At 41.6% G+C, this 20721-nt stretch overlaps 1 protein-coding gene across 1 annotated transcript in view; it reads left to right on the top strand.

Moving 5' to 3' along the window:
• HOMER2 (homer scaffold protein 2) overlaps window positions 1-20721 on the top strand; it is a 63872-nt gene that overhangs the window by 36081 nt on the left and 7070 nt on the right. The window contains exons 4-7 of the mRNA XM_026648552.1: window positions 3375-3514; window positions 7706-7862; window positions 10800-10910; window positions 15886-15966. Coding sequence (XP_026504337.1) covers window positions 3375-3514; window positions 7706-7862; window positions 10800-10910; window positions 15886-15966 — 489 coding nt within the window. The remainder of the gene's footprint in view (window positions 1-3374; window positions 3515-7705; window positions 7863-10799; window positions 10911-15885; window positions 15967-20721) is intronic.

The following is a 20721-nucleotide window of genomic DNA, read 5'->3' as shown; positions in this document are numbered from 1 at the left end:
AAAAACCCGTGGCCATTGAGTCTAATGTAAAGCAAAGGAAGCTAATTGACCACTGCTAAAAAGTGTGTGATGTTAATCTCTTGGGAGTAGAAAAGTCTCTTTTTTTTTTTTTTTTTTTTACTTCACAACTTCCAGTAGTGTTTCTTTTCTCTAGTAGCTTAAACTGATTTTAAAATATTCTTCTGGAAAATTTTGCGAACTACAATTTTGTAAATCATTATATTTTTTCTCTTTGAAAAGAGGCTGCCTTTTGCCCCCAGGGCACTTCATTGTGATAGTTTTTTATTACTGTTCTGTGTTTTAAATGTTCTTCTTTAAATATTACCTCTACTGTTACAATATGTGTTATAGTCTAGTATGCCATAAAGCTGTGATGCATGTGAGAGCTGGTAAGAGACTGGTCTTTATTTCCTGGTCTCACTGACTTGACATGGGACAAGGTTACAAATAGCACAGATGTCAGGGTCACTACTCACCAGTCCCAATGGCTACTGGTGCACACCGGTGGTATCACTAGGCTCAGGTAAGGAGCAATCTGTCATTACTTAAAGGGAATCAGAAATATTCTTGCTTAGTGCAAATATATAACATGACATGGTATATAATGTGACCTCTTATGATACCTATATTTACTTGTACCGATAAAGTCAATGTGAAGATAAAGATAGGACTGCATTTTGATTGACAAGAAGAGAAACTTTTTTACTTCTTTGTCTGGGTCACAAACAGTGGCATCCCAGACAACAGCATTACCTCAAATAGGCCATGCCAGGCAATCTGCCATTGCATTTTGTGTCACATACCTAGTATGTTATGTCACAAAAGTAAATGCTTACTTCCTTTCAGTGACACTGAGTTTTTTTCGGGGGGGGGGGGGGGGGGGGGGAGGGAAGTAGGCATGTGTTTAAAAAGGGAAACAAAGATGCTGTGTGGGGGGCAATTATAGACCAGTCAACCTAACTTTGATACCTGGAAAGATACTGAAACCAATTATGAAACAATCCGTTTGTAAGTACCCAGAGGGATAATAGGGTTATAAGGAATAGCCAGCATGTATTTTTCAAGAACTAATCATGCCAAACCACCTAATTTCCTTCTTTGACAGGGTTACTGGCCTAGTAGATGGGGGGAAGAAGTAGATGTTATTTATCTTGATTTTAGTATGGCTTTTAACATGCTCATAAGCAAACTAGGGAAATGTGGTCTAGATAAAATTAGTATAAGGTGCACAGCTGGTTGAAAGACTGTTCACAGAGGTAGTTATCAGTAGTTTGCTGTCAAACTGGGAGGGCATTTCTAGTGGGTTCCCCCTGGGTCTGGTACTATTCAGTATTTTCATTAGTTACTTGGATAATGGAGTGGAGAGTAGGCTTCTAAAATTTGCAGATGACATCAAGCTGAGAGGGGTTGCAAGCACTTTGGAGGACAGGACTAGAATTGAAAATGACCTTGACAAATTGAAGAATTTGTATAAAATCAACAAGATGAAATTCACTAAAGAGAAGTGCCAACTACTACAGTTGGGAAGGAAAAATTAAATGCACAACTTCAAAATGGGGAATAACTGGCTAGGTGGTAGTGCGGATTCTGGGGGTTACAGTAGGTCACAAATTGAATGAGTCAAAACTGTGATGCAGTTGCAAAAAAGGCTAATATCATTCTAGGGTACATTAACAGGAGTATCATTTGTAAGACCTGGGAGGTAATTGTCCCACTCTACTTGACACTGCTGAGGCACAGCTGGAGTGCTGTGTGCTGTTCTGGGCACCACACTTCAGGAAGGATGTGGATAAATTGGAGAGAGTCCAGAGGACAGCAACAAAAATAATAAATGGGTTAGAAAGCCTGATATATGAGGAAAAGTTTTAAAAAAACGGAGACACACTTCCCCGGGGGTTCCCAGGATTGCAAAGCTCCTCATTACTACCTGCCCTTAGCGTGGGGCAGGCTTGTCTGTGCCTGCTGGGGTCCGCTCCCCAACTCCAGAGGCCATGGGCAACACAGGCTCTGCTCTTTCTCTTCCGGTTAGGCACACTCTAATCCTATAGCTCTCCGAGAGTGCGCCTGGAGTGACCAGCCGCTGGTCTACTACACACAGGATTCACAGATTTGCTGCTCCCAACGAAGCAGTCCACACCAGCTTACTAGCTTCCCTTCAGGTCACCACTCGATTTGACACACAGCACTTAAATAACGTTTATAGTGAAAACTAGTAAGAATTTACTTCACGAAGTACAGAGATTTGAGAAGTAGCAAGTAAAATATTGGAAACAAATAGTTGCATGTAAAATAAAATCATAACGTGCATTTTAAATCCTAGACTTAACTACCGAGATACTGTTCTGTCTAATTAAATTTAGTTCATCCAAAGTCTTTGCAGTATTTTCCAACCAGGTTGGCCATGACCCTCCTTTCACAAGGCACAACACGCTGACAGTTTGTCTCCTTGATGAAGGATCTGGAATGTACCTCACTTATGCCCATTGTCTTTACTTGTAAACGGGATACCCTCATGCTTTTTTTGTTTTTTCCTGCAGCTTTCCTCTCTTGTTGAATCTGCAATCTTCTGCTTAGCATCAGGCTCAGTAATGCAAATAGGCCTCCACTGCAAAGCAGACAATACAGAATAGACGCATGAGCAGCCAGAGAGAGATAAACGTCTTTTTTTCCCTCCTACATGACAGAAGCTTGTTTATCACCTTCTGGTGACATGCTTTAACTCACATACCTTACGATGAAAATTTTCAGTACCGATACATAATTCCTTAAACATTATGCATACATATATTTCACAATTATGATGATGACCCGTGGGCTCTTGGTTCTTGGTATATACCTCACATGCCACCTTCTGGTAAATTTGTATATACATACATCTGCCACAGGGGATCCTGGTAAAACTCTATAAACATCCTTATGCCCTCTGCCAGTTGGCACCAAGAGGTTTCTGGGTCACACTGGGCACGCTTACTCTTGAAAAAGAAGATTGAAGAGGGGTCTGATGAGTCTTCAAATATGTTAAGGGCTGTTATAAAGAGGATAGACTCAGAGATCAATTGTTCTCCATGTCCACTAAAGGCAGGAGAAGAAGTAATGGACATACTCTACAGCGAGGGAGACTTAGGTCAGTTACTAGGACAAACTTTCTAACTATAAGGGTAGTTAAGCTCTGGAATAGGCTTCCAAGGGGATTGCGGAATCCCCCTCATTGAAGATTTTTAAGAACAGGTTGGACAAACACCTGTGAGGGATGGTCTATGTTTATGTGGTCCTGCCTCAGCACAGGGGCCTGGACTTGATAAACGCTTGAGGTCCCTTCCAGCCCTACATTTCCACGATTTTATGTTGACACTAATTTGTGGATTGTGCTGCAGGAATCTGGACGTGAAACACCATCTTCTACTCGGGCATCCAGCATAAATGGAACAGATGACGAGAAGGCATCTCATGGTGGCTCTGCTGATGCACATCTGAAAAGTGAGAATGACAAACTGAAAATTGCTCTAGCCCAAAGGTGAATCTCTTGTAATATCTAAATTGCATTGAATGCCTGTGCAGTAACTCTTCGGGGGTGGTTACATATACATATCCAGGGATGGCTCAATAAGGAATCAGCTATCTGACCTAATTATTATACTTGTTAAAAGGCAAATACCAAGGTAGATACAGTAACAACTTATATAAAAAATTGGAAGGCGATTAAAAAAAAGTGGTAGTGGGATCTGTGTTATTGCCTGCCTATTACCCACGTTATTGTAAACGGAAATAAAAATAATCAATGTCCTATTTTAGCATAGCACATACAGTCATGTGTTATTCCTATAGCAATAAGGGGCTGTAACAGGGTTCACTCACCACTCTGGCACCTCCTGCTGGCTGTCATGGGAATTAGGTCTGCATGTTAGTGTGCCCTCTTTGGGTGGTGCCTCACCGCCGTCACTCCTGCTCTAGGACCTACGTCTCTCCAAGGACTGTGGTGTCCTCTTCAGCGACACAGCCCTCCGGGAACCTGCAGTCCGCTGTTCAGCCACTTCCCTTAGTGACTACTACAATGAATTGTCTGGCCACTTCCTTGTGGCCCCAGCATCCTCTTTGCCCTTGCCTCAGGACCTCAGCCTAAAAACCCCAGCAGCCAGCCAGAAGATGTCTCTCACTCCTCTGGTCCCTGCTAGTAGCACTGCTCTGTCCAGGGTGCTGGCAGGTCTCTCAGCCCTACAGAGACACAGTCCTTCCTCCCTGGGCTCCCAGCAGAGAACTGCCCTTCTCTGCCTTATAGCTCCCTTTTTATAGGGTCCTGCTTGGCCCTGCTTGGCTGCTCCCTTCAGCCCTTCTCTGATTGGCTGGCTCCTGCGCAGCCTCCCTAGGGCTTTATTAACCCTTTAGAGCCCAGTGTGGGGCAGGTGCCCCATCACAGGGGCATACACATACCAGAGTGAACTGCATGTGGCTCTCAAACCTTTTCATTCATTTCTAATTTTCTTGTGTTCCTAAAAAAAAGCTTTTTTTCACGTGAACTTTAAATTGCTGACAGATTAGGAGGAGTTTTGATATACTGCTAAAATGTCTCCTCTTTAAAGGTTTAAAATGTATATATTTTTCTCTTACATTAATAAATCATCAAAGGTTTGCTTATACAATTTAGACTACTGAATATTAAATACTCATAGCTTATAATATCTAGGCTAATAGTATTAGCAGAAATTATTCAAATGTTATTGCATCAATTTAAAACCACATATTAGATGATTGAATGAGCTGACTTTAGTAGGTACTTCTTTTGTCAAATTGGGAGATTTAACACTTTGTTTCTTTCTGATTTGGTGCATGATGAGGTAAAATCTTTTATGCTAGTGATACCAGATCACATTGCCAACCATCAGCGTGGCGATGCAGATAACATTTAGGCCATAGGGGAGCAATTACTGCTGATATTGTGTGAAGCCAATTTTCTCTTCTTTTGGTTTCAGTGGGTGTACTTTATCTGTGAAAACAGGTGAGGGTATGTAAAATCACAGGAGAGATTAGTTCATCATAAAAAAATTAATGAAAAAAATGTAACTTTATGTAGCTTTCTAAAAAAACTTTGTGCACCACTTTAAAAATGTGCCCTATATGCCTTGAAATCACATTTTGTACCATTTGATTTAATAAATTATTTGAAAAGGCAGATCACTGTAATTTGTAGCCCTAGTAAAATAAAAAGTTGGAATGTGCTAAGCAGTGACATTAATATGCCGTAATTCTCTTCTTGGAACTTATTTGCCACATCTGCCTCTAGCATATGAATATGCCCATGAGTGAAAAGGAAAAAAATATCAGGGTCACAAGTTGCTTTTTTAAAAGTGTTTTTTTTTTTTTTTTTTTTTAAAGCAATATAAGCCATATGATACATTAGGCCAGGGGTCAGTAACCTTCAGCACGTGGCCCATCAGGGTAATCTGCTGGCGGGCTGTGAGACATTTTGTTTATGTTGACCGTCCACAGGCACAGCCCGCCGCAGCTCCCATTGGGGTGCTGACCGCCACTTCCCGCAGCTCCCATTGGCCGGGAACAGCAAACCATGGCCACTGGGAACTGCGGTGGGCCATGCTTGCAGAAGGTCAACTTAAACAAAATGTCTCACAGCCCGCCAGTGGATTACCCAGATGGGCTGCGTGCTGAAGGTTGCTGACCCCTGTGATAAGCAATTCAAAGGTTATATAAGAACATAAGAATGGCCATACTGAGTCAGACCATAGGTCCATTCAACCTAGTCTCCTGTCTACCGACAGTGGCCAATGCCAGGAGCCCCAGAGGGAGTGAACCTAACAGGTAATGATCAAGTGATCTCTCTCCTGCCATCCATCTCCACCCTCTGACAAACAGAGGCTAGAGACACCATTCCTTACCCATCCTGGCTAATAGCCATTAATGTACTTAACCTCCATGAATTTATCTTGTTCTCTTTTAAACCCTGTTATAGTCCTAGCCTTCACAACCTCCTCAGGCAAGGAGTTCCACAGGTTGACTGTGCACTGTGTGAAGAAGAACTTCCTTTTATTTGTTTTAAACCTGCTGCCCATTTATTTCATATGATGGTCCCTAGTTCTTATATTATGGGAACAAGTAAATAAGTTTTCCTTATTCACTTTCTCCATGCCACTTGTGATTTTATATATCTCTATCATATCCCGCCTTAGTCTCCTCTTTTCCAAGCTGAAAAGTCCTAGCCTTTTTAATCTCTCCTCATATGGGACCCGTTCCAAACCCCTAATCATTTTAGTTGCCATTCTCTGATCTTTTTCTAATGCCAGTATATCTTTTTTGAGATGAGGAGACCACATCTGTACGCAGTATTCAAGATGTGGGCATACCATGGATTTATATAAGGGCAATAAGATATTCTCCATCTTGTTCTCTATCCCTTTTTTAATGATTCCTAACATCCTGTTCGCTTTTTTGACTGCCGCAGCACACTGCGTGGACGTCTTCAGAGAACTATCCACGATGACTCCAAGATCTCTTTCCTGATTAGTTGTAGCTAAATTAGCCCCCAATCATCTTATATGTATAGTTGGGATTATTTTTTCCAATGTGCAATACTTTACATTTATCCACATTAAATTTCATTTGCCATTTTGTTGCCCAATCACTTAGTTTTGTGAGATCTTTTTGAGGTTCTTCACAGTCTGCTTTGGTCTTAACTATCTTGAGCAGTTTAGTATCATCTGCAAACTTTGCCACCCCACTGTTTACCCCTTTCTCCAGATTATTAATGAATAAGTTGAATAGGATTGATCCTTTTCAAGGTTGTGTACAGTGTGTATGAATCATAGAACTGGAAGGGACCTTGAGAGGTCATCTAGTCCAGTCCCCTGCACTTATGGCAGGACTAAATATTATCTAAACCATTCCTGACAGGTGAAATACATCAATCCTCCTTTTAATTTTTAATGGGATATTTTTTTTTATTCCTAGTGTCTGTAGTCACTTCTACAGGCTAGATACTGGGAGCTTTCAGTTTCCTCCATCCATTGTCCCTCACCTCTTTAAAAGGCACATCACTCACCCTTTACTTCAGGAGCTTGGAAGGTCCGGGGACATTTAGTTCTTCAACAGTAATATTTTATAGCTATATAGATATTTAAAATCAAACAAAAGAAGTGAAAGTATTTTACCTACAGAGTATATATATTTTTCTTGGCTTACTGTATAAAATACTATAGTATTATCTTTCATCCTGAAAGATCCCAACATGCTTTATAAACTGATATGTACACTACGTGTAGGTACCACCTGAAAGGCAGCCATTGTTTAACAATTCACAGCTACAATTCAGTACAACTTAGGACAGGAAGTAAAGAATGCTGTAAAAATCCATGACTGTAAACACCACACATCTAAACTAAACCTCACATCTGGCACTGACAATAGTACTTTTGATTCCAAAAGCACAAGCTCCTCCTTCTTGAATTAATGGAGCATCTATTATGCTAGATGTAGTAGCTTTAGGACTTGTATTGTCTGTGGACTGTTCATTAGAGACAAGTGATCTATACACTTGAGCAGGTCCGATATTCTCTGACAGGGTCAATGTGCAGTGGTCATTCCAGTAGGATACTGTATCTAATTCAGCTTGCCACCCACTGTTGCAATCAGGTGTTCTCACAGAGTACTAAATGGAACTAAAGCATTAGTGAATCTAACTCTAGCCTGTTGTTTTCAGTTCTTCCAATGTAAAGAAATGGGAAACAGAGCTGCAGACTCTGAGGGAGAGCAATGCCAGACTGACCTCTGCACTCCAAGAATCTGCTGCCAGTGTAGAGCACTGGAAAAAACAGTTTTCAGAATGCAAGGAAGAGAATGATCAACTCAGGAACAAGGTAACATGAGTGGGTTAGACAGAATAAAATGAACCCCAGGGCACCATTTGAAATGCCAGAGAACCCTGGCTTGGGGACTCCTCTCCTATTTCTCTTTCCTTGCCCCAAGCCAATGTCCTCACAAACAGCCCATGCTGTATGATATTTACAAACATAACCAGCAGTACTAGGCTGTCCAAATACTAATCAAAAGCTACTGAGGACTCTGCAGCCGAGCACAGAACAAAGCAGAGGAGGGCAGTCAGCAGCAGCACCAAAGGTCAGAAGCAAAAAACAAAGTTCAGGTTCCCACCAGTTATAAAATCCAGACCCAAACTCTTTGAATGATCATTTTCAAATATATATTTATTGTAATATTATTAATTAAGCTTTAAAAATCCTTAATATTAAACCTTTTCCGATGCGCCTCTTCTCTCAGCCTAGGCAGAACAGAGACGGCAATGGCATCTCTTTTGTACTCATGTGTTGTTCTTCTCTGTCTATCCCGGCTTCTCTGCTGCTTCGTTGTATTTTCTTGTGCTAGAAAGTAAAAAGAGAGGAAGAATGGAGTAGAGGAGACTGAGATGGCTACTTCTTGCTTCCAGCATGCAGGAGGCAAAGAACTGGGAGCCAATAGGGGGCTGGGACTTGCCTATCACCCAAGATTCCATGGTCGCTGGTTGGTGGAGCTATAATATTGTCTGTCCATGCTGTTGGGTAGGATGCAAGGAAAGAGAACTCCAATGAAGACGATGACCATAGTGTACTCTTCTCATAAGTTATTTAGCTATAGTATATTGATGCCTTGAGCTCACTCATTGTGGTAAGGTGGCTGATTTAACCCTGTCAATAATGCTAATTAAATCTCAAAATCAGACAGCTAAGTGATGACATGAGTTGGACCCACAATACTGTAAGCACAAAAAGGGAGGAGGAGGAGGAGCCAGGCTGAGAATCAGGCCCACCAGCTTAAAAGCCGCGTATTTCCACTCCATAAGCCTGTTGGAGATCGTTGCCAAAAGCCTTTTTCCCTTCCTTACCGAGCATGTAATTTCACAGCACTGTAGTACAGGGATCGAATGATAACCACAAGAGAGAACACTTGGGAGATGTAAATTTAGATTTTTAAAAACCCTGGCTTAGAACAGTAGCTTGTACTGTCACTAAAATAATATGGTGCTATCTATCAAAAGCTTGTAATTGGCCCACGCACTGGTACAAGTCTGCTGAATACAGTGGAATTCAGTTTCCGTGAATACTGCTTGTAGTGATAATTTCAGCCTATTGATCTTAAGCTACTTTCCAAAAAGCCGGGGCTGTTGTTGCTGCTGTTTTTGCCTTTCACTTATACAGATCTCTGGGGCATTCAATGTATAGCGCAGATTGCAAGTGATTTTTGATTTTCTATTGTTTTCAGGGGGTAGGTATGACTTTCATTCCTTTTTGCATGCCATTTGGCTCCCAGTGAAGAATGCTATAGCTTGTGGGAGTGCCACTGATAGACAGATGTAACCTGACTTACCTGTCTGTCAGGGCACTAAAATGCCTATTGGAATTCACTCTGTTTTGCAAGATGGAAATTGTATATCTGTTTGTGTGCAGTTTGGGGACGTCACTGTCAGAATGTGGAGATAATTCCCATAGAGTAAATCAGTGCTTCACAACAAGCTTTCACTGTATTTAGACTACCACTTAACCCATGCTGGGTGTCAGGATTGCCTGGCACTAATTGTTAGCATCAAGGTAATATTAGGTTGTTAGATAAATCTGGTTCCTAGAGCAAAGAGTTAATAGTTCATTGTTAAGGCTAGCAGTGAAGGTTTCTTTTATGTATAAGGGAGAAATAGCTGATCGAAATAGTAGATTACAGTTAAATAGCATAGCATGCAACATAAATTATTTACTCAATGTTTGCTTTTGTGTAATGTTACATAGGAAAGTTGCTTTCGTTGACATGACCAGGTGCGAATGTGCCACTTCTCTCTAAGTGTAGTCAAAAATTAGCAGGTTCACAAAAAGCTTCTTTATTCTGACGCAGTGGTTAAGGTACCTATAGCCCAACAGTCAGATGCTTTCTGTGGTTCATATAGCCCCCCTGTCTGCATACAATGTCATTGATCTTCCTGCAGAGAGAGAGATTCTTCTTTGTTTCTTCTCTCAAGTAGGTTTCTCAATAGGCATTGGTGCTGCACCAGTATGGGGTGCTGGGAAATTCTTTCTCCTGTGTTAATTGGGTTAGCCAGTTTTGGTCTACCTTAAAATGATGCCAAGTACAATCCCAGAGTAACCCAACACTGAGAAAAATACATTAATGAGAGAGCCTGGTGGCCTAGGAGCAGCGCAGCACACAAGATCTGAGTCCAGAGGTGGCTAGAAGAAGTATAGAATCAGCAAGCTCATTCCCTGTCTGAGAGAACAAAGCACCATCTGTCACACTGTAGTAATCCTTCTGGCTAAGTTTTAATGCTATATCCAGCCCTCTTATTCCTGCTGGAATAATAGACAGGCCTTGAGGAGATGATGTTGGGAACTCCAGAGAGCTTACTTCCTCATACCATATTTAAAAAAAAAAAACCATCGATTATTGGCTCATACTTGCATAAAAATGGAAGTGCGAATGTATCCCATCCATTGCTCCTCATTACTTATTATGACATTCCAGTGCTTTGCAGAGTCCCATGTAATTACATAAGGCACTACGTGAGATACAATAAATGCATCCTGTGAGGCTGCCTAGTATGTGTGTAAATGGGTTACTTTGTTGTTTGTAATTTTAAATATAACAATGGTAACTTTGATCTGTTGTACTAACTGGTATACTCTAGGGGGGGAGATCCTCAACTGACGTGAATTGTCGTACCTCCATTGATTCCAGTGGAGCTGGAACGGTTTACACCAGCTGAGGATCTGCCCCTAGATTTGCAGCGAATTGGAGTTTGCTATGATCTTTTTTTAAAGATTGAAGAGCTAGAAGAACAATGCAATGAAATAAATAAAGAGAAGGAAAGAAATGCACAGCTGAACAGTCGCCTCCAGGAACTGGAATCAGAACTTCAAGACAAAGAACTAGTAAGTAAAATAAACTTAGAAATGGCACAAATTCTTTAAAGTCAGAGTGGGCCCATCTGCTTTTCACTACACACAGCAACACATACAGTGTGTCACCACAGGCAAAGGGAGCCCAGCGTTTAAAGTTACTGCTCTTTCTAGCTGCTGTAAGACTCTTTAGATCTCCAGTCATGTCCCCTAATCGCTTGTTTACAACACTGTAGGTTCTGAATTTTTAATCTGATTTGGCTTTTGAGTTTGACAATTGTTGTTAACAAAAATGATACTTCACACTTCTGAGGATCTCCGTGCCTCTTAAAACCATTAATTGGTTAAACAGCATAACACCTGCTGAGACAGGTAAGTAGGAGTATTCTCATTTTACAGATGGGTGAAATGAGCTGGAGAGGTTCATTGCCTTGCCTAAAATCACACAGCAAGTGAGTTGAAAATAGAATCTCAGAATCACTGCTCTCAGTCCCCCCTTTACCATATGGGAGGAGGGGAGCTGTTTACTTTAAGGTGCTTGTCAGTAAAAAGACATCCCTTACAAGAGAATTTAGTATCTTTGTTAAGACAGGTGAGGCTCTCTTTCAGTGGAATCTTATATTTTACTATTTTGCCACCCACACCTTCTGATTTTAGGAATTAAGTCCAAGATGGAGATTAAGATTAGAGGATGTTACTAACAGATTCATTCACAATTCCTAAATCTCTCATCTTAGCTTAGAGGGTATTCATTTTGCTAAGGCGAATAATGTTGGAAACTTATAGTCCCTGACTGGGGGGAGGAAATAATGGAATCTTTGAGGTTCTCTCCCTCCCCCCCAGTAGAAACCAAATGTTCTGTGCCGACTCAAGAGCAAATGCAGACAGCAGGTGTAGTGAAGCTTGCCTAGTGCCATTATAACTTCTCAGCTGGTGCTCCTAAAGAGCAGTGCTATTAAGGAGTTTTAAGATGGTACAAGGAGATAGGTTAGGGAGATGGATTTTGATGCACAGTTAAAAATATAATGTAGTTTTCAGCACCAAGTTTCAAAGGAAAATGTCATGCTTTTTTCCCCAACCTTTCTGCTCTAATAGCATATGTAATAACCCCCACTTTGTGCTAGCATTTTCCTTGAGGTTCACATTCTCCAGACACCAAATCAACCAGAAAAATGATTGACTCATGAATATTACAGACCTAGCTTCCATTCATTTTTGAGAATGAACTGCACCCCCAGCCTGATTTCAGACTGTTTCTTACAGTAGTGGATTTCTGATTAGCTCTAAACCACCGTAAGCTGCTTTGGGCTTTGCAAGGCAAACCAGCGTGGAGCCTGCTCACAATGCAGCCATGAAAGACGCACCTCTGAAATTCTGTCCATTTGGGGAACAGTAAAGGGAGGAGAGAAAAATGAAAGGATGGAAAGAGACGCAGAGGCTTTGGGAAAAAGAAATATAAGCCACAGATCTATACAAGGCATCAGAATGCTTAAAGATGTATGGGGATTCTCTTCTCAGAATAAACACAGGAGGTTACTGTCTCAGAGTTCTGGGGTGTAATCCAGATCAGTAAGGATTTGTCACTACTTGCCCTGTAACCCTTGGATGCCTCACAATGCTTTGCTGCTGTAGCTTCCAGCCTCAGATGCTCACAGCCAACCTACAAGTATGCAGGTGACACCCTAAGTGTCTGTGTGCTATACAGCCCTGGTTAGCAGCTCTGACCCCAACCTGTCTACCACCCCGCAGCCCCCTCTGGCTTCCACCAGCCTTGCTTACAACCAACAAGGTGACCCCATCACACTCCTAGTCCCGAATTTCCCCCAAACTGTGTGCGCCTTGAAGTATCTAGCCCTCTCCTGGACAGCTCAGAGAAATAATGTTTATTTCTCCTTTAAAGAGACAAAAGCACATTACAGCTTATTAAATTAACTGAGGTAAATTCACCTTTCTTTCAAACACAGCACTGAGTTAATTTATGGTAAAAATAAAGCGAATTTATTAACAACAAGACATAGGTTAACTGATGCCAAGTAAAAGGAATAAATTTGGAAAGGGTCACAAGCAAATAAAAAAAAGTGAAAATATGCACCTAAAACTCTAAAAACTTAAACTAGCAAAGTACAGGCTTTGTTCAATATTGTTTCTGTCACCAGGGCTTCTTTTCAGCCAGGGCTGACTTTCCTTCAGTCAGGACCTTTTACAGAAGTACAAGATGCTGGCTTCCCTTGTCTTCCTTGGTGAAAGATTTTTGCCTAAGCAGGTTTCTATAATTCAGCTCCCAGAGACTTCAACCCCTCTTTGGTAGAAGGACCCATCTTTCTCAGCTCGCAAGAGTTCTGTTCCCTTGTGTCCACCTAGTGATGGATGCTAAAGATGGCTTCTGTCTTTGCTTATAACTTCCAAAGTTCAACAATCTTATTTAAAGAGGCAGGATGACCTCATGCTGTGGGGCTTGCTACTCCCCGGCATGTGTATAAGACTTCCATTGTTTTGATTCCACCATGCTTAATTTACATAGGAGACAGGTAAATAGCTGCTATGTTCCCTCCTGTCTGGGAAAGACCTGTTTCTCCCTTTGTGTGGATATACTGTAAAGCCTAATATCAATAAGTATCCATAATTCCTTATATAGTGTTAATACATACATTTTACAATGATATTAATCACCAGAGAATGTTAGGCTTTCATAAAATAACTCACTTGATAAACTTTTATAGTACAGTGATATTGTTTACAATCATTTGATTCAGTTGGTTATCATGTGAGGTTCAGATCCCTTGTCTTTATAAACCAGTAAATCTCTGCAGTGTATTCTTTGAAAAATAAATCCTGGACCAAGCTTCTCTCGGGCTGGGTGTAGATGCCATACTGTCTCCTCCCCTATTTGTTACCTTGATACTAGGACAGACTTGTTTACCAACTCCCCCTGACATGCCTGGCTTAAACATATTTTAATAATCATTCCAACATAGATCCATAACTCTTAATAAACACTGCATACATCCATCACACAAGTATATTAATGATCAGTGAGTTATTAGTTTTCCAATGACACATTACTTGACACATTTTAGATACAGATTATAACCATAGTTGGAGAACACTGAATTGGTCAGGCCAACTGAAACTCATCACCTGATATCAACACAAATCCTTGTCCTTTGGCCCTGGGATGCTTGTAGGGTCACTCCTCCCCACCCCCCTTACAAAGCTGCAGCAGGGCTAGCCACTCGCTGCCCAGAGGCAGCAGGTCAGAGTCCTCTTTCCTGACAGGGAATCTGCTGCCATATTTTCATTGTCCTTTATATAAAAAAACCTGTTTTGTCATCTTGGTTTAGTTTCCAGGACATAATATCAGAGAGTATACATAATTTCATCTACAGAGTTGTTACAAAGCTTTCACGGTGACTTTAATAACCGTTGTGCTGTTAGATTTCAAATGATCTATTACATGTCACCTTTTAAATCAATATCATGACCCCACAGTGGGAGGTGCAGTGATTGTCAGGCCTGACCAGACTTGCTGACACAGAGTAGTAGAGCCTCCGTGTCACAGTTAACAGCTTTTTTGCATTAGAAGCGGCTTTTAATTGATTTCAACGTGGTGGACAGAAACAGTCCATGCTAACAAGCAATTTGACCCTTTACATTAATGCTGTAAAGTAATGGTCACAAAGTTGGAGAAGATTACACACAAAATATTGGAGATGTCCTGGATAATAGAATCACTCATCAAGAAAGCTCAGTTTCTGGGTGGGGTGGTATTTTTGGCAAAAAGTTTGGAAGCAAATAAAAAACCACTCTGGAATAGACCAGATTCTTTTAAAAGTTGGGTGGGAACTGAAATGTGAGAAATGGTATTGTACCTGGAGGAACAGAATCTGGAGATATTGAGGAAATGTTTTTTGTTGCACAATTTTATGGTAGAGCATGGGGTACGTATTCCTATGTACTCTTATTCGGCTGTGAGATCACCAGTACCTGGAAGAGAAGATGTCACATATCCCACCTCTCTACTTGTGATGTGTGATATGGCTTGGCTATCCTATATCAGACTAGACTCAGGACTGCCGAGGCTGGACACATTTTATCTTTATTTATTTATCTTTTTAGAATATCTGAGGAAATAAAATACATGTTTGGAGGTGGATCCTGTAGCCTGCTCCACAGATTGCAGCCTGCCTCCTCCTGGACTCTAGGGGAAATCTCCAGGAGCAGATCCTTGTGGGTGTTTTCACCTAGAAAGTCCGTTTCTTCAGCTTTAAATGAGGGAGGGGGGATGATTCGGCCCTTGGTATTTACATTCTTCAAATATGTTCCCCACGTCACCACTGCCTTTGCTGTTAGCAGAGCAACAAACTCTTTATAACTTTCCTCTTAAATCCATCTCTCCAGCCACCTACTTGTCTTGTTGCTCATTTCTAACTCCCTTCTGTTTGTCCATATTATTCTAGTAATGTGGCGCTCAGAGTTGAAGACAGTATCCCAGGTGGTGTTGCTCAGAGCTCTAGATGTATATGCTCAGGCCTGTTATCTCTGTGCTCTGTGATGTTTTTACATATACAGCTCAAAATTCCAGTGACCTTTTTTACTGCCATATATCATTGCAAACTCATATCTAATTTGCTGTCTGCTAGGTCTCTTTTAGCATTATTGCGTTTTAGATTTCTCTCTCTCTCATTGAATATGTGTCTATGTGTAGTGAGAATTCATAAATATAACTAGCTGGAGATTAGATTATGCTCAGGTGTAGAAACTATGTAGTCAAGAAATGATTAAATGTGGTGCAAAAATGAATATTATCATATTTAATTTATTAAATTAACAACTGCCATTTATAAAGCGAAAACATTATTTTCAGTTATTTTAAATCCCAGTGTTGCGTGGCATACAATATACTTGTGCAAAGTAATTTCACAGCTTCACATTACTTTTTTTTTTTTTTAAACTGAAGTTTGTTATAATTTTCCCATTTTTGTTTTGTTTTGTTCGTTTGTTTTTATAGGAATTGGAGGATCTTCGAAAGCAGGGTGAAATTATACCCCAGCTAATGACAGAATGTGAATCTGTATCTCAGAAATTACAGGTACAGTTCAGCAAATAAATTGATCTAAACACAGTGGAAAGGACATTTGTTTTATATTTCTCATGTTTATATATTTTTACCTGTTTGTAGTTTAACTGATAAAGAGACCCCAATTCATAAAAGTGAATGCTGATTACATGCAAAATGTACTGTGGCTGCCCCAGAATTAGAAGTAATTCTAGATAGCTTCTGGCTCTGCCTGGTTATCTGAAGAAGTTGCTACTCTGGGATCATGTTGCAACTGTCACCTGGCAGACTCCAGGATATTCTATATCCAGCATTTATGCTGCTCCTGCCTTGCATTGCCTCATGTGCAGTGCTACTAGAAGTGCCTGCTTCACATACAAGAGCTGGCAAGCATTCACCAATCTCCTTCCAAATGGCCATTTTGAGTCATCAAGTCAGTTATACTAACATGATGGCAGCTAAAGCTAATTATTATAAAAGAAAGAGAAAAGAAGAAAAATTATTTGTTTAAAAAAAACAAACAACTAGTTACATAACATTGGGGAGAAGTTCATACAAAAGGTATTTATATGGTGAGTAGTCTTTTTCAACACAATACATTGTCTGTATTTTTATGTAGATATTTATATAGCCCCCCATCACTAAAGTATTTGAATCAGGTTGGTTTTAAAGCTTTTGAACTCTGACTGTATATATCAAAATGATGCATTCAAGAATTTGGACCTGGGGGGTCCCCATCATGGATCGGGCCTCAGTGTGGTATGTACCGTACTAACACAGAACAAAGAGACAGTCCCTACCCTGTACAATAAAAGTCTGAATTCAAACAACAAGTGTATAAGAGTTGCCATACTGGGTCAGACCAATGGTCCATCTAGGCCAGTATTCTGTCTCCAGCCCTGGCAAGTACCAAAGTTTCAGGGAGAGTTTACAGAGCAGGGCAGTTGTCTTCCCCATCATCCCCTCCCTGCTTCTGGAAGTCAGAGGTTTAGGGTTGCCCAAGCATGGGGTTGCATCCCTGACCATCTTTGCTACTGGCCATTGATGGACTTCTCCATGAACTTACTTATTTCTTTTTTGAATCTAGTTATACTTTTGGCCAGCACAACATCCCATGGCAATGATTTCCACAGGTTAATTGTGCATTGTGTGGAAAAACTACTTCCTCCTTGTTTATATTAAATCTGCTGCCTGTTAATTTTATCAGGTGATGCTGGTTTTTGCATTGTGGGAAAGGAGTGAATACCACTTCTCTATTCAGTTTTTCCCCCATCATTCATTTTATAGACCTCCTATAATATCGCCTCCTAGTCATCTCTTTTCTAAGCTGAACAGTCCTAATCTTTAGTCTTTCCTTATATGGAAGCCACTCCATACCCTTCATCATCTTTGTTGCCCTTCTCTGAAACTTTTCCAGTTACACTATATCCTTTTTGAGATGGGGCAAACAGAACTGGACACAGTATTCAAGCTGTGGGCTCACCATGGATTTATGAAGTGGCATTATGATATTTTCTGTCATCTTTTCTTTCCATTTCCTAATAGATCCTAGCCTTTTTTGACCATTGCTGCTCATTGAGCGGAAATTTTCAGAGAACAATCTACAGTGACTCCAAGATCTTTCTTAAGTGGTAACAGTTAATTTAGAATCCATCTTTATTTATGTGTAGTTGAGATTGGAAAAAATAATATGCATTACTTTTCACTTATCAGTGTTGATTTTCATCTACCATTTTGTTGCCCACTCACCCAGTTTTGTGAAATCCTCCTGTAGCTCTTCACAGTCTGCTTTGGACTTAACTCTTGGGCGGTGGGTATAATAGACCCAGGAAGGCTTTGCCTTCCCTGACGCAACCACCCCCGAGGGACACCTGAACCACGGTGACCCTGCCCTTTCCCCGAGGCCACCCCCCTGCTGCGCCACCTACCTACATGCACTCCAGGTCCCTGCTGCTTGCCGCGTTACTTCTCCTCAGGAGCGGGGGAGTGAGGAGGGATGCTACGAGCAAGCAGTGGGCACTGGGGCCGCCAGCTTGGACGGGGAGGGGTTGCCGCCTCTGCCTGGCACTCGGGTGGGAGGCAGCTTGGCCTGGCGCTGCGAGCGGCCTGGCCCAGCGCTGGGGCTGGGAGGGCCGGCCTTGGGTGATGGCTGGGGTGGGCTATCCGCGGCTCTTCTGGTTGCGGGGCGGGGGGCCTCAGGACTCCTCCTGTTATGGAGAGGCGGGTTTTGGGGGGCTCCAGCATGCGGGCGGATGGGGTCTCGGGTGGAAGGGGCAGGGCCAGCGGGTTAACCCCCCCAAAATGGGGGCTCACCCGCCACCCATGACTTAACTATCTTGAATAATTTTGTGTCATCTGCGAACTTTGCCACATAACTGTTTATTCCCTTTTCCAGATCATTAATGATTATGTTGACCAGCACAGATCCCAGTACAGATCCTTGAGGGACCCCATTGTTTGCTTCTCTCCATTGTGAAAACTGACCATTATTCCTACCCTTTGTTTCCTAGCTTTTAACCAGTTACTGATCCATGAAAGAACCTCCCCTCTTATCCCATGACTGGTTAGTTTCCTTTAAGAGCTTTTGGTGAAGGACCTTGTCAAAGGCTTTCTGAAAATTCAAGTACACTACATCCACTGGATCCCCTTTGTCCACATGCTTGTTGATTCCCTCAAAGAAATCTATTACGTTGGTGAGGCATATCTTCCCTTTACAAAAGCTGTGTTGACTCTTCCCTAACAAATCATGTTTATTTGTGTGTGTAATAATTCTGTTCTTTGCTGAAGTTTCAACCAATTTGCCTGGAACTGAAGTTAGACTCCCTGGCCTGTAATTGGCAGGATTGCCTCTGGAGCACTTTTTAAAAATTGGTGTTACATTATCTACCTTCCAGTCATCTGGTATAGAGGCTTTTTTCAGTGATAAGTTATGTACTACAGTTAGTAGTTCTGCAATTTCATATTTGAGTTCTTTCAGAACTCTTGAGTGAATACCATCTGGTCCTGGTGACTTATTACTGTTTAATTTATCAGTTTGTTTTAAAACTTCTTCTACTGACACATCAGTGTGGGGCAGTTCTTCAGATCTATTGCCAAGAAGGATAGCTCTGATGTGGGTATCTCCACTACATCCTCTGCAGCAAAGATTGATGCAAAGAATTCATTTAGCTTCTCTGCAGTGGCTTTGTTTTCCTTGAGTTCTCCATTAACACCTTGGTTGTCTAGAGGCCCCAGTGACTGTTCATGAGGCTTCCTGCTTCTGATGTACTTAAAAAATTCTCACAGTTCGTTTTTGCATCTTTTGCAAATTGCTTCTCAAATGCTTTCTTGGCCTGCCTTTTTGTACTCTTACACTTCACCTGCCAGTTTGAGCACCTTCCTATTGCCCTCAATAGGATTTGACTTCCAAATTTTAAAGGATGCCTTTTTGCCTCTGATAGCCTCCGTTATTCTGCTTTGAGTCATGGTGGCATTCTTTTGGTCCTCTTATTGTCTTTTTTGATTTGGGGTATGCATTGAGTCAGAGTCTCTAATATAGTGTTTTTAAATAGCACCTATGCTGCTTGCAGGCATTTAAACCATGTGACAGCTTCCTTTAATTTACGTCTAACAAGCGTCCTAATTTTTGTGTAGTTCCCTTTTTTAAGTTAAATGTTACTGTAGTGGGATTTTTGGGGTATTTTTCTGCCCTACAAGGACAGTGGCATCGGAGCAGTTTTTATAGTGGGGATGCTGAAAGCCATTGAACAAAACTGTAAACCTTGTATATGATGGAAACCACTTCAAGCTACTGTACCCCCAGAACCCCTACTTCCTGCACCCCTGTACAAGGATGTTAAATTTAATTATATTATGGTGACCATTACCAAGCGATTTAGCTATCGTTATCTCTTGAACCAAATCATGTGTTCCACATAGGACTAAATCAAGGATGCAACAAACAGATGGGGGAAACCCAAGAAACCAGTGAGACAATACTGATCAGTCTGATAAACAGAGGTAACAGGACATCAGCTGTCTAACCATTAGCATTTTGGCAAAGGAAATGGCCAGGGAAGGTTTTAAGGAGGGATTTGAAGTAGGATGACGTGATCTTTGTGAGTGTTTCTGGGAGCTCTCTCTATGCATGTGTGTTCAAAACTTAAACAAATGGGTGATGAAGACTGGCATCACTGGTGGAGCAGATGCGATATCTCAGTAGCATGTAAGAGATAGGGCAGGGATCAGCTGTGTAGGACCTTTAAAAGCAAAGACTAGTAATTTGTGTTTATGCAGCAGGGATGGGAGAGCCTATGGGGCGGGGCGGGGATGCAAAGAGACGGGTAATGTGGTCGAAGCGACAATCCGGAGAAATGATTTTTGCAACAGTTTTGAATGGATATAAGTGAGGTGAGAAGGGACATGTCAAAGCTGGAGAGGAGGTTGCAGTAGATCAGAAGTGGATGAAAAATGTAGCTGTTTTGAGGGAGAAGAGAAGTCAGATCTTAGAGGTATTCTACAGGAAGAGGTGACAAGATCTTGACATGGCCTAGATGTGAGGATCTAAAGCAGGGGTCTCAAACTCAATTTATCTCAGTGCCAGTCCTCAAATCCTCCCAGTGGGCCAATAATGTCACTCATGCCACCCAGAACCCGCCCCCAAAACTCCACCCCCACCTGCCTAAGGCTCTGGGATGGAGTTTGGGTGGGGGAGGAGGTCTGGGCTAGGGGATTGGGGTGCGGGCTCTGGGATGGAGTTTGGGTGCTGGGTGCAGGCTCTGGGCTGGGGCCGGGGTGGGGGTGCAGGAG

Source organism: Terrapene carolina, unplaced genomic scaffold (genome assembly GCF_002925995.2).
Source record: "Terrapene carolina triunguis isolate 2854851 unplaced genomic scaffold, T_m_triunguis-2.0 Scaffold67, whole genome shotgun sequence".
Classification (NCBI taxonomy): Eukaryota; Metazoa; Chordata; order Testudines; family Emydidae; genus Terrapene; species Terrapene triunguis.
Note: the sequence above shows the minus strand (reverse complement) of the source record. Positions and strands in the feature narration are given on the sequence as shown.